The sequence below is a fragment of the Elephantulus edwardii genome, unplaced genomic scaffold (genome assembly GCF_000299155.1).
Source record: "Elephantulus edwardii isolate Elephantulus edwardi_28Jun2011 unplaced genomic scaffold, EleEdw1.0 scaffold00080, whole genome shotgun sequence".
NCBI classification, from domain to species: domain Eukaryota; kingdom Metazoa; phylum Chordata; class Mammalia; order Macroscelidea; family Macroscelididae; genus Elephantulus; species Elephantulus edwardii.
Genome location: NW_006399830.1, coordinates 3,768,235 through 3,781,122, shown reverse-complemented (window position 1 = coordinate 3,781,122; position 12,888 = coordinate 3,768,235). Strand labels below are relative to the sequence as shown.

Below are 12,888 nucleotides of genomic sequence, written 5' to 3'. Positions count from 1 at the left end.
AACATTGAGTCTTCCTATCCATGAGCAAGGGATATTCTTCCACTTTTCAAGATCTCTTTTTGACTACTCTCCTTTCTAGCTGCATATTTGCATATTCCAGACATTTAAGTGGAATCATTACAGTATTTGTCCTTTAAAATCAACAACTTTCTTTTTTTCTTCTTCTGTGATTTGGGTGTAGGTTGGCAGAGGAGAACCAACACATGACATTTTTATTCCTGACATTGATTGTTGTTCCCACAATAGAACAGCACTCATCCTGCTTCCTCCTGAAGCTTCCCTTTTCCCTTAGTCCTTCCTGTCCCGTCCTCCCTTCTGATCTTGTACGGCTGACACATTATACCCTCCCCACCAGCGCTCCTGTCAGTGTACAATAATAAGACTAAAAAGTTTGAAGTCAAATAATTATATGCATACCGATAAAAAAGGTCGAAGCCTTTTAAGCATGATGAAAATGTGGCAGACACACAAAGCAAGCGCCTGCTGTTGGAAAAAGAGCACTCGTGGGCTCGCTCCATGCACTGTGGCCACAGACCGTGGAAGACTTCTTGTTAAATAAAACACACAGGCTCTGCAAAGAGCAATTAAAGGCAGCACAGTGAAACGAGGAGTGCCGGTGCTTTGCAAAGGCTGATGAAAGAGAGGCGTAAAGCAGGGGTGCGATGGTTCACATCACTGCACGTGCACAAATTATGTCCGCACAGGTATTGGCGTGTTTGTTTTCACCGAAATATTCAAAAGCAAAGCAAAATTCATCAGGGAAAAAAAATGGGAGGACTTTTCTCTCTCTGCCATCGGAGGGCGACCCTCTGGCCTTCAGGGAGCGTCCTGGCCATTTAGTGGCCGTTGATGTCCTGGCCCTCCCCAGCCCAGCGTCCTGGAATTCTCTTGTTCCAGGTTCATGAACCACCGAGTTCCTGCCCACAAGCGGTACCAGCCCACGGAGTATGAGCATGCTGCCAACTGTGCCACCCACGCCGTGAGTCAGCTTGTGGGGAGGGTGGGCTCTGAGGGTGGGCTCTGAGGGTGGGCGTGGGAATCTGCCCCGGGGTCAGGAGAGGCAGCTTCTCAAGAGGCCCTTGGAACAAACAGTGGGTGGGACTGCATGAAACACCATTTGACTAAATTTGAACGTGCCACGGAGCTGGTCTCTCTCTTTTGCTCTAAGAACTTTCAGTGGCTCCCTATTACCTAGCACTGCACGCAGAGCCTTTGACCAACTCTGGGTCACAGCTGAGCCTGTTAGACCAGCCTCGCTTCCCACTTCCCACCGCCCCAGGAGCCCTCAGGCTGCGGCCACTTGGAACCACTTCCTGCGTCCCACATGGAGGACAGATGCCACACCTTCGCATAGGCTGTCCGTCCCCTCTGCTTGGGATGTGTGTCATTTCCACCCCAGCCACCTTGGAACCCCTCTTTATCATAAGAAAACAAACCCCAGCTGCCGTGGAGTTGACTCCATCTCGTGGAGACCCTGCATGTGTCAGGGTGGAACTATGCCCCACAGAGTTCCCAGGGACTGATTCTGGGGAAATAAATTGCCAGGGCTTTCTTCCAAGGTACTTGGGCAGGCTGGGACGCCCAGACCTTGGTTGTCAGCCAAGCACATTACCTGTTTGCACCACCCTTGCTTTGGTGTCTTCCCATCTGCTCTGAGCTGGTGAGCTCTGAACCTGATGTCCCTGGACACGGCTCTCTTAGGGCTTGCCTCGGGCTTGCCAATCCATCTCCTGTAGAGTGGCTGGTGGATTCGAACAACTGATGTTTTGGTTAGCAGCCACTGTGTCACCAGGGCTCTGCTTTAACATTGGCAGCCAAGGAAATCCCGGGGAGAGATCTGCTCTGTAAAGTGTGCTGCGACTGGGAGTCCAAATCGACTCGATGACAATGGGTTTTCACTGTGTGCCCCTGGAGGCAGTGGCGGTGGGAGTCGTGCCCTGCATGAGACCTGGGCTCCATGAGACCTGGGTTCGAGTCCCAGCCACTGTACTTTAGGCATCACTTCTCTGTCCCTGTAGGCTTTCATGCTGTGGTCATGTTGAACCGGTTACAGTGGAACTTCCAGCCTAAGACTAAGAGGAAAGGCCTGGAGATCTGCTTCTGAAAGTTCATGAAAACCATAAGAATCACAGTGGTCCACCCCATAGGTGACCCGTGGGAACGGCCCAGGCCTGACCACTCAGTTCTGTGGCGCAGGATTTCAGGACTGGCTCAGTGGCAGCTAAGAAATAGTTGGGGTGTTTTTTTGTTGTTGTTGCTGGGTTTTTTGTTTGTTTGTTTGTTTTTAATTTCTTAATGGACGACAGTTGGGGTAAACTTTTAAAAAATTGAAATTCAGCCTCTCTGCATCCGTAGTCCCTTTTCAAGTGCTCTGAATCCACACAACTACCATATTTGACAGGATCCCTGATTTTTAGTGCATATTGGGCTGTTGGCCCAGATGTCTGCGGTTTGAATCCACCAGCCTCTCCTCAGGGGCAGGACGGGCGACCCCCTCGGTTCAGCGTTGGCAATCTGCTGGAGGCTGCCCGTGAGCCAGCACCGAGCCGCCGTCGGCTCGGTGCCATCCTGGACGGCGCTGCCCTGGAACCTCTGTCACGGGAAGCTGGGAGAGCGCTGGTCGGGGGAAAGAGGGGGAAGGCGGCTGTGACATGTCTAGGCCCTGTCAGCGCACAGCTCATGCACTCTGGCCACAGATCAGGAGGGAATGGCCCCTGGAGGGGGATGGCGTGCTCTGGAGAGCAGAGGGTCGCTGCGCGCTCACAGCCCTGTTCTCTCCGGTTCCAGTTCTGGATCATTCCCAGCATCCTCGGCAGTTCCAACCTCTACTTCCTCTCGGACAACGACTGGAAAACCATGTCGGCATGGATCTACGGCCTTGGCCTCTGTGGCCTCTTCGTGGTCTCCACCGTGTTCCACACCATCTCGTGGAAGAAGAGCCACCTCAGGTACCTCGTGCTCTGCCCATCAGCCGGGGAGGCGCTGGGCGGAAGGGCCTGGGGCCCGCAGAGGGCCAGGGATGAGGACTTGGGCAGCTGAAGACAGAGGGGACTAGGGGGATGACCCTGGGGCTGCCTTTCAGCTCCTTTTTATTATAATTTGGGTGAAAGTTTATAGTTTTCTGTTGAGTAGTTCACACACTTTGGCCTGTGACCTCGATAACCACCCCACGCTGTAACAGCCCTCGACCCTCTCCCTCCCTGTGCTTCCCATCTCCGTTCATCCTTCCCCCTTCTTGCCTCTTGAGTTTTATCCCTGGGTGAATGATGACTTTTTTTTAAGTGAAAGTTCACAAATTATTTTCATTTTTCATGCAACCATTCATAAACATTGTTTTATAAGATTAATTAATCACAGGGAGCTCTGGTGGCCTAGTGGCAGGAAGCTGCACTGCAATCCCAGAGGTGTGCGGTTCAAATCCACCAGATGCTTTGCTGGAGAAGGAGGTTCAATCTCCTCCAGTACCAGTCAGATCTGATTTGACGGTACACATACAAAGATAATAAAATAATTTTTTAAAAAAGATTAATTAATCAATTGTCCTGCAGGAGTCAGGCCTGGTGATGGGCTTTGACAAAGATCATCACCATGAAACCCCATAGCACACAGTTCTACCCTGTGCCTCATGTGTTTGCCAGGAGTCACTCACCAAGATCTCTGGGTGGTGTGAGCAGTCCCACTCTTGGCTGCTAACCAGAGGTTGCAGGTTCAAGTCCACCAGAAGCACCTCACGAAAAAGGCCTGGTGGTCTAATTCTGAAAAATAGCCGTCTAAACCCCCAGCAAGCACAACCTGCACTCCTGGGGTGGACAAGCGTTGGGGTGGACGGGGCAGCAATGGGCGTCCCCGGGTTTGGGTTTGAGTCCCTTTTGGATGCAGACACTGAGGGGTGCAGGGTGGAGGCAGGGGCTCGGCTGGGCCTGGGCCAGCTGGGGCCCTGGGCTGTCTGAGCTGCTCCGGCCCTGACTGCTGGCCTCTCTGTCCTAGGACGGTGGAGCGTTGTATGCACATGTTCGACCGCATGGTCATCTACTTCTTCATCGCAGCCTCCTACACGCCCTGGTGAGTGACCCCAGTGCCTGGGCCAGGGCACCCCCGCCCCGCTCTCTTCTTGTTGAACATAGGTGTATACAAGGGACATCTGCACATAATGAGCCGGTGGTATAGTACAAAGCGTGTTGGGCTCCAAACCGAAAAGTCAGTGGTTTGAATCCACCAGCTGCTCCATGGCAGACAGAGGGTCGGTCTCCTGTGAAGACACGCAGCCTGGAGAACCTGAGGGAAGGTCACTACGAGTCGCTGTGAACTGGACGGTGGGGGGACACACGGGGGGAGCCCTGGTGGCACCGTGGAGAAAACGATGTCCTGCCAACCAAAAGTTCGAGCAGTTGGAACCCCCAAGGGCTCCGAGGGAGGAGGGGTGGCTCCTGTGAAGACCCCCAGCCTTGGAGCCCCTCTAGGGCGTGTCAGCTCTGTCCTACAGGCTGACCATGTGTCAGAGCTGACTCAACAGCTAAGCGCTGTGCTCAGTGCGGCTCTTGCCAGCGCGGGCAGGAGCGTCCTCACGCTGCCTCCTTGTGCACACACACGGGGCGGACGCTGGGCTCACGGCGGCCTCGCTGCCACTGCTCAGGAGACCCACGGCCGTCGCATCCTTTCTGGCCCCTGGGCCCTCCGTTGGCTTTTCCTAGGCTGTAGATCACAACGGGAGGACAGTGCCCACCTTCCCACCACACAGCCATGGTGAAGTCACACTGTCCCGTAACAAAAGTCCTGCAAATGGGTGGCCTTAAAGAACAGGCTTGCTCTTTCTCACAGTTTTGGAGGCTTAAAGGTCAAATCAAGGTCTTGGCCTGCTAGACGACACTTCCCTAAGCTTCTGGGGACTGCTGGCCAGGAGTGGGGTTCCCTGGCACCATCCTCTGCTGTATCTGTCGCAGACACAGAAGGGATCAGGGCTAGGACCATCCACTCCAGTATAATAATCTCACCAACATCACATCACATCACATCACATCATACATAACATAACATAACATAACATATAACAACATAACATAACATATAACATAACATAACATATAACATAACATAACATATAACATAACATAACATAACATATAACATAACAGCATAACATATAACAACATAACATAACATAACATATAACAACATAACATAACATATAACAACATAACATAACATATAACATAACATATAACAACATAACATAACATATAACAACATAACATAACATAACATATAACAACATAACATAACATAACATAACATATAACATAACATAACATATAACATAACATAGCATAACATATAACAACATAACATAACAACATAACATAACATAACATAACATAACATAACATATAACAACATAACATAACATATAACAACATAACATAACATAACATAACATAACATAACATAACATAACATATAACATAACATAACATAACATATAACAACATAACATAACACAACATATAACATAACAAACTCTCTCCCCAGGCTGAACCTCCGAGAGCTGGGGCCCTGGGCCTCCCACATGCGCTGGGTCATCTGGATTATGGCCTCCGGGGGCACCATGTACGTCTTCTTCTTCCATGAGCGGTAAGCCAGGGCTGGGGGCCCCAGGTGGGTGCGGTGCCCCTGCAGAGATTTCACGGGCTGAGACCCCAGGGAGATGGGTCTGCCTGTCCTCCCAGTGCTCAGGCCTGTGGACGGAGACCAGGTCCCACAGCTCAGAGAGTCAACCTGAAGAGCTTTCCAAAAAAGACATGTAGGTCCTGGACCCGCTCACGTGTGAGCCAGGCAGACCTGTCTTCTCTGAGCTGTGCATCTTGGGATTCTGTAGAGCACCATTCTAGTGATGCATGTGGACTGATGACACGCCAGATGGTGGGTAGACAGGTCCACAGAGAGATGGACAGCGACATGCATAGCTTTCCCTCTGTGGTGGATGAAGATGTGAGCAGACTAGATCAAAGGTTAGCGGATAAACGGATACACAGTTACCAGGTAATTAGAGAACTCGGGCTCCTTGCTGTTGAGCGGGAACTGGCTCGGAGCTAATCCTCCACTCGGTCACTGAGGCTGCAAATTGCACGAGTTTTGCCCGTTTTTCTCCTGAGGAGCTATCTGGTGGCTTGAACCGCTGCAGAACATCTGGATTGCAGTACCACCGCCTACACCACAGGGCTCCCTGTATAAACAGATAGCTAGAAGGACATATGTATGGACAGTCGAGCAGATAGCTGCGTGAGTGGGTAGATGGCTGTGTGGAACGGTGAATGGATGTGGAAATGACTCATCAATGGATGGTTGGATAAATAAAAGGATGGATAGATCGACGGGTAGGTGGAACAAACAGACGATAGATGTATATATGGATAACATTTTTTCCAAGAAATTAGCTTATGAAAAATTAATAGGTCAGGTGACAGGCTGAAGACTCTAGGACGCTTGAGTGCCAAGGTCCATCGGTCAGGCGATGGACGAAGTGTAGAGTGAAGTGAAAATTCAGCCTCCATATCTACCTAGACTGCAGGGAGGACGCTCCCTAGAGAAACGCCCTTTTCAAATGCTTGATGAAGCACGTTCTCATCAGGTTATGTTACGGAAAGAGATTACATCACTTACACCACATCACGCCCCACTACAGTAAATAAGATCATTACACAGCACGATAGTGGGAAGCTCTGGAGGCCTGGAGGGTCAGGAATTGCACTGTCACCCTAAAGGCACGAGGTCTGGATACACTAGCAACTCCACAGAAGAGAGATGAGTGACTCCCTCCTGGGGGACTCACCACCTCTGAAAACCCACTGGAGGGTCAGCTGTGAGTCAGTGCCCGCTTGATGGTAATGAATGGAGGGATTTTTAAGTTGCTATTACATTATTGTTGTTGTTGTGTGCCATGGCGTTGGAATCAATCCACAGCTGACACTCCAGCAAACTTTCAGAGGCAGTAAATCGTATGGGGGAGACTGTCTGTCCTTCTGTCGTGGAGCAGCTGGTGGATTTGAACCACATGCTTTGGGATTGCAGTGCAGCTTCTTATCACAAAGCCACCAGAGTCCATTATATCATGGAATATTGTTACATCAAATTACATGATGAAGAATCATTACTTTGCATTACAGGAGGACCTTCATTATGCTACAGATCGTTACATTATCTTACATTATGGAACAGCAACTAGAATGGTGATTGGCTAACCTATCAAACGGCAAAGTCTAACGTGTTGTTGTTGTTATTGTTATGTGCCGTCGAGTCGCCTGCGACTCATAGCGACCCTATGTACAACAGCCCTAAACTCTGCTCTGTCCTGTGCCAATCGCACTGTCTCTGACACTCCCATCCCGATTACCCCAGTCACTGAATCAATCCACCTCAGAGAGGGCCTTCCTCTCCTGCGCCGTCTAGTTGACGCAAATTAGCCATCATACTGTACCAGCAATGACAGGGCTGAGAACAAAAACAGGGACAGAGAAGCAAATGAATGTCCAACTCCTAAATCTTCACGCCCACAGGGCCTTTAAAAATCACTCACCCCAGGAATGGGAAGTCGGCTTCTCTTGACTTACAGATCAAATTGACTGGGAGTGGCTAGCACTGTGAGCCACGATGCTGTGATTGACTAGTAATGTCTGCCATGGACGTGATCTTGGTATCACAGGTATGCACACTCCACCTGCTGTTTGCAATCTCTGTTCTCGCTCAAGTGTACCATTTCACAGGTGTGCAAATCGAATCTCAGAGAAGGGGAGAGAGTTGCACCACTCTGCCAGCACCTAGTAAGGTGTAGCTAAGTCAAATGTTAACAGTGGAGGGCCAGAGGGGGGCCCCTTTCGTCTCACTCCTCAGCAATGGGGCCCCAAAGGCTGCCTCCTCCTGGGGAGGCGTGCTCTGAGGCCAAGATGGCGTGTCTTCCTGCCAGGTACAAGGTCCTGGAGCTGCTCTGCTACGTGTTCATGGGCTCCTTCCCCTCCCTGGTCATCCTGTCCATGGTGAGTCCCACACACCCCGCGTGGCGGTCACTCTTAACTCTCAAGACTGTCAGAGCTAATCCTCTGCTGGGCATATGGGGAAACTGAGGCTGAGAGGAGCAACATGACTTGTCAAAAGAGAGAAAAGAACACAGCAACTAATACCCAGGGCTTTTGTCTTGAATGACTGGGCTACATCACTCCTGGTCTCTGTTGAACCTGAGTGGGGGATCCACGGGCTGTTAAATTGGGTTACACATCAAAGTGTGCATTCTATGTATTGACACACACAGAGACAGACACACACACACACACACACACACACACAGTAACCATCTAAGCCCTCGTACCTTCACTACCAGGTTGATGCCAAGGCATTGTGGCCCTGTCAAATCTCCAGGGCTGTCCATCTTCATGGAGGAGCTTGTCCCTCTTTCTCCCTCAGATCTGTTGATGGATTTGAACCGCAGACCTCACTGTTACAGCCCAATCTGTTATTCATTATGCCACCCAAAAAGCAAACCAACTGACTGTGAGTCGGTTCCTGGTCTTGGTGATGCCCGTCAGGTTTCTGAAGCTGTAATACTGACAGACAGACGACCTCTCTTCTTTCCGCGGAGCAGCTAATGGATTTGAACAGCTAACTCTTTGGGTAGCAGCCTGATAGACTGATTACACTCACTCACTCATTCTGTGGAGTTGGAACCACTCAGAGCTGAGCCCCCATTGGATTTCCAAGGTTAATGGCAAGGTCACCAGTTCAAGCCCACCCACCACTCCACAGAAGGGGAGGCTGTCTTCCCGGAATTCCTATGAGGAAGTTTTACTCTGTCCTAAGTCAAAACTTGATGGCAATGGTGACTGCTCATCCCAGAAGGGGCCCTGGTGGCACAGCAGTCAAGCACTAACCAGAAGGGCAGCAATTTGAACCCACCGCTGCTCTGCAGGCAAAAGACAGGGCAGTCTGCTCCCGCCGAGACCACAGCCCCTACAGGCTTTGCTCTCACCCGCTGGAGTCAGGAGCCAACCAGTGGCTGCAGGCACTATTTGTTTGCTTTGCCCCGAACCCTCCACGCATATACAGACTTCTAGAAAAAGATAGAAAGCCAAGATACACTTTGAGGCTTTGATAGAAATGCTTTACATTGAGAATGGATTTGGGGTGAATTGGTGCTTTCCAGAGTGGGAACCTGACATGTGGGGATTGGGCTTGACCCGCTGTCTACACATGTGTGGCTTACTTGGGGTGATATGGGGGTGGCTGGGCTCCTCGCTGACCTGTGCCCCTCCCCTGCTCTTGCCAACAGCCCAACACCGATGGCCTCTTGGAGCTGGTGACCGGAGGGGCCTTCTACTGCCTGGGCGTGTTGTTCTTCAAGAGCGACGGGAGGGTGCCCTTTGCCCATGCCATCTGGCATCTCTTCGTGGCATTTGGTGCCAGCACCCACTACTATGCCGTTTGGAGATATCTCTATCTGCCCAGCACGCTGCAGGCCAAGGTGTCCAAATGAGATGGTCCTGACTCCATGGTCCACTGGGCCCTGGGAGCAGAACATCACACCAAGTGCTTCTGAGACTGTGGTCTGGTCCACGGTGCCCACAGCTGTCTGCCCTCCCATGGGTGGAGCTGTTCTGGGACCAAGGTGACAGCCAGGCAGACTGTCCCTCTGAAGCCGAGAAAGAAGACATCTCATCACATTGACTGGGAGCCATTACTCCTGTCACTGTCATTTTTTTTGTTACAGACAGCATTTCATAATACAGCCAACATGAACCCCTTCAGAAAGGGGAGTAGCCAGGTCTTGGCAAATCAGTGCCAACGTTTGGTTCTTGAAGTCCTGAGAAGTCTGGTGGGTTATTTGTATCCGAGTGAGCAATGTTCTCTTGTCTGCTACCAAAGTCCTGGCAGGGAACTTATCCCCTGGTTGGGGAATGTCCGTGACCATGGCAGACATCACTAATCAAGTGCAGCAACTAGCAGTCGATGTGGTCCTCATGACAGAGCCTCATGGCTCTCTCTGCTCAGGTGGACTTGGATGGGACCATGAGCAGACAAATGTCTGTGTGTGGAGGCCCACCCACATCTCCTGCACTAGTGCCTTCTTTGTCACCTCCCTTTCTGTTTTGGGGAGGTCCTCTGAGTGGGGCAGTCTGGGGAGGGAGACCCAGGCGCCCGGCCTCAGGGTGTCCTGTGCTTCTGCACCTGGACGCAGCTGGTCCTCAACACCGAGGAGGAGGAGGAGGTTGGGAATGGAGAAGCCACTGGTTGGTCATTTCTTCTCATCCGGACAAATCGTGACTGCCATCCCTGAAAGGGGATAAGAAGCTCCACGGGGACAGTCTCTGCCGCGCTCCACATTTAGGATCGGTGAGGCCAAAACCCCAGGCTCCCTGGGGGCTGGTCGGCCGCTCCCAGAGGCCACTTGCTCTCACATTCAGAGCCACTCAGGCAAAAGAGGGGAGTCCTCAGCCACAGATGACATATCTGGGATCCCCCTCAAACTTGAAGTCCCCAGTGGTCCACCAACAAGTCTTCCTGGGAGACGAGGGAATGGGGTGGGCCCTGTCTTCCTAGCTGCCTCCCCCGACAGGGCTCACTCAGCCTCTGCAGAATGCCCTGTAGACACTTGGTGACCATGGTGGCAGGTCAGGCTCTGCAGAGTGAGCCCGTCCTGAGTCATGTGGACTTGGTTCTGTGACTCTCCTCTGTAGTAGGATGGGTGAGGGTGGGCAAAGAGATGCCTTAAGCTTAGTTCTAGAACATTCCAGGGTATTCTGGCATCCGGAATCCCATATGTCCAAGCCAACATTACATCATCTTGACACAGTCCTCGGACTGATGTGCTCTGAGGTGGGAGAGATGCGCTGGGGCTCGGGGTATGTGTGTGTGTGTATGTGTGTGTGAGAGAGAGAGAGCGCACATGAGATGCAGACACTTCTGAGTCCCGGGGCAGCCTGTCTGTGGTGAGCCAGCACACAGGGCACTCTAAGGCTCTCCGGTCAGTAGGAGCAGGGGAAGGCACCCTGGTGGTGCAGTGGCTAAAGCCCTTGGCTGTGAGCCAGTACTTGTCGGTAGCTCTAAGCCGCCGGTCAGAGAGGCGGCAGTCTCCTTCTGTGAAGTTTCACAGCCTTAGAAGGCCACGAGGCATTCAGCTCCGTCCTGCAGGGCGTCGGCTGGTTTGTTTGCAGGTGGAGGACAGGTGTGATTGGGGACAGGTGTGGGGCACAGAGCTCCCTGGGTCCAGGGTTCTGACTCCCTGTCTGTGCTCCCTCTGCCCACACACGAGGTTTCCTTGTGTAGGCAGACCTTGCTGTGCCTGCTCTGTGCCCGCCCCAGTGTGGGGAGGAGGCCCAGGGCCACCGGTAGGCCTGCTTCCCTGCCTCCCAGGACTGTCATCCGGTCATTACATGGTGTCATCTGGTTATCTGGGATGCTAGACCAAAGGACCAGAGATTCATCTCAAAGAAGCCTGTCGTCCCACAGTTCAGTGACCAGAAGTCCATCATGGCGCCAGTGGGCGCTGCCGCTGCCTTGGGCTGAGGGGTGAGGGCCTTGGTCTCTGCGTGCGCATGGTGTCCTGGGGACCATCTGACAGGTGCCCAGGACTTCTCTGTAAGTCTAAGCCGTCGGCAGCTCACCATCGGTCAAAGTGGCTTTTATACCATGGAAACTGGCAGATGCCACAATTGTAACTATTTTTTGAAAGTACATTGCGATGAATGAGGAAAACGGAACAAGCAGGACTTTGATCTGTGCTGTTGTCAGGGCCGCCGAGCGGACTGGGACTCGTAGTGACTGTGTGCTGTGATGGGCAGAGGTCAGCATGGTGGTGACGCCAAGGGAGCCCGGGCATCCCACAGCCATATGGGGACAAGGAAGGACAAAGTACAGAGGTGCTTCTGAGGACCTGGTTACCCAGAACCCCGCTTCCACCCCGCTGCGGAAGATGGAAGGAGGGCCCACTCGTGTGGCCTCTTGTTGGTAAACAGCCCATGCGTGCTTTGAGGAGTCAGTCCTGGGGCTTCGGGGTCTGAGATCCCCTATGAGCAACATGCCACAATGGGTGTGGCATCCTTTCAGGCAGGGCTGGGAATTCAGGAGGGGGGATGAAGTCTCCTGAGAGGGAGAAAACCTCAAAACAGTAACCACGTACCACTGAGTTCATCCTGCAACCCCACGTGACAGAGCAGAGCTGCCCCACATGGCTTCCTAGGCTGGACATCTCCACCGAAACCAACGGCCTGCTCTCTCCCAGAGTGGCTGGTGGTTTTGAACCACTGACCTTCCTGTTAGCAAGCTGGGTGCTTAACCGTGACACTAATTTGGTTTTTGGTCATTGTTAGCTGATATTTTTTTTAAATAATTGTGATTTATGTGAATGTTTACAAAGCAAGTTTGTTTTTCACTTTAACCACCATACACATTTTGTTTTAGAATATTAATTGCACAATGTGACTGCACTCTTCCCACTTCCTCTCTGTGAGTCTCATTTCCAGTAATCCGCTTGTCTTACCCCATCCTGCCCTGGGCAGTTCTGCTCTTTGACCTTCAACATTTGGCTATTCTAAGGAGTGAGTGCCTCCCCGGTACTACTGGTCCCCTCACCGTCCAGGCCTTTTTATGGTTTGACTGAAAGTTGAATTATGAAGGTTGAGTTTTGTTCTCAGTTCAAAGGATGCCTAAGGGTCATAGTCTTGGGGTTCCATCTGTCACTGTCAAAGCTGTAATTCTGGCCTTTTCCATGGTTTTTTAGTTCTGTTCCACACCCCCTACACTCTATCCAGGACCCTGTACTGTGACCCCTTTTACAAGGAAGTGCCATGACCTCAATTTAGAAGGGCTCTTCTGCCTGTGTTACCAAAACCCACCAAAGCCACGGCC

The 12,888-nt window shown here is 51.7% G+C and overlaps 1 protein-coding gene across 1 annotated transcript in view; it reads left to right on the top strand.

Annotated features, from left to right (window-relative positions):
* Positions 1–9,561, top strand: part of MMD2 (monocyte to macrophage differentiation-associated 2) — a 13,914-nt gene extending 4,353 nt beyond the window's left edge. The window contains exons 2-7 of the mRNA XM_006889749.1: positions 898–979; positions 2,788–2,948; positions 3,988–4,062; positions 5,527–5,628; positions 7,958–8,027; positions 9,314–9,561. Coding sequence (XP_006889811.1) covers positions 898–979; positions 2,788–2,948; positions 3,988–4,062; positions 5,527–5,628; positions 7,958–8,027; positions 9,314–9,517 — 694 coding nt within the window. The 3' untranslated portion in view covers positions 9,518–9,561. The remainder of the gene's footprint in view (positions 1–897; positions 980–2,787; positions 2,949–3,987; positions 4,063–5,526; positions 5,629–7,957; positions 8,028–9,313) is intronic.
* The last annotated feature ends 3,327 nt before the right edge of the window (positions 9,562–12,888 follow it).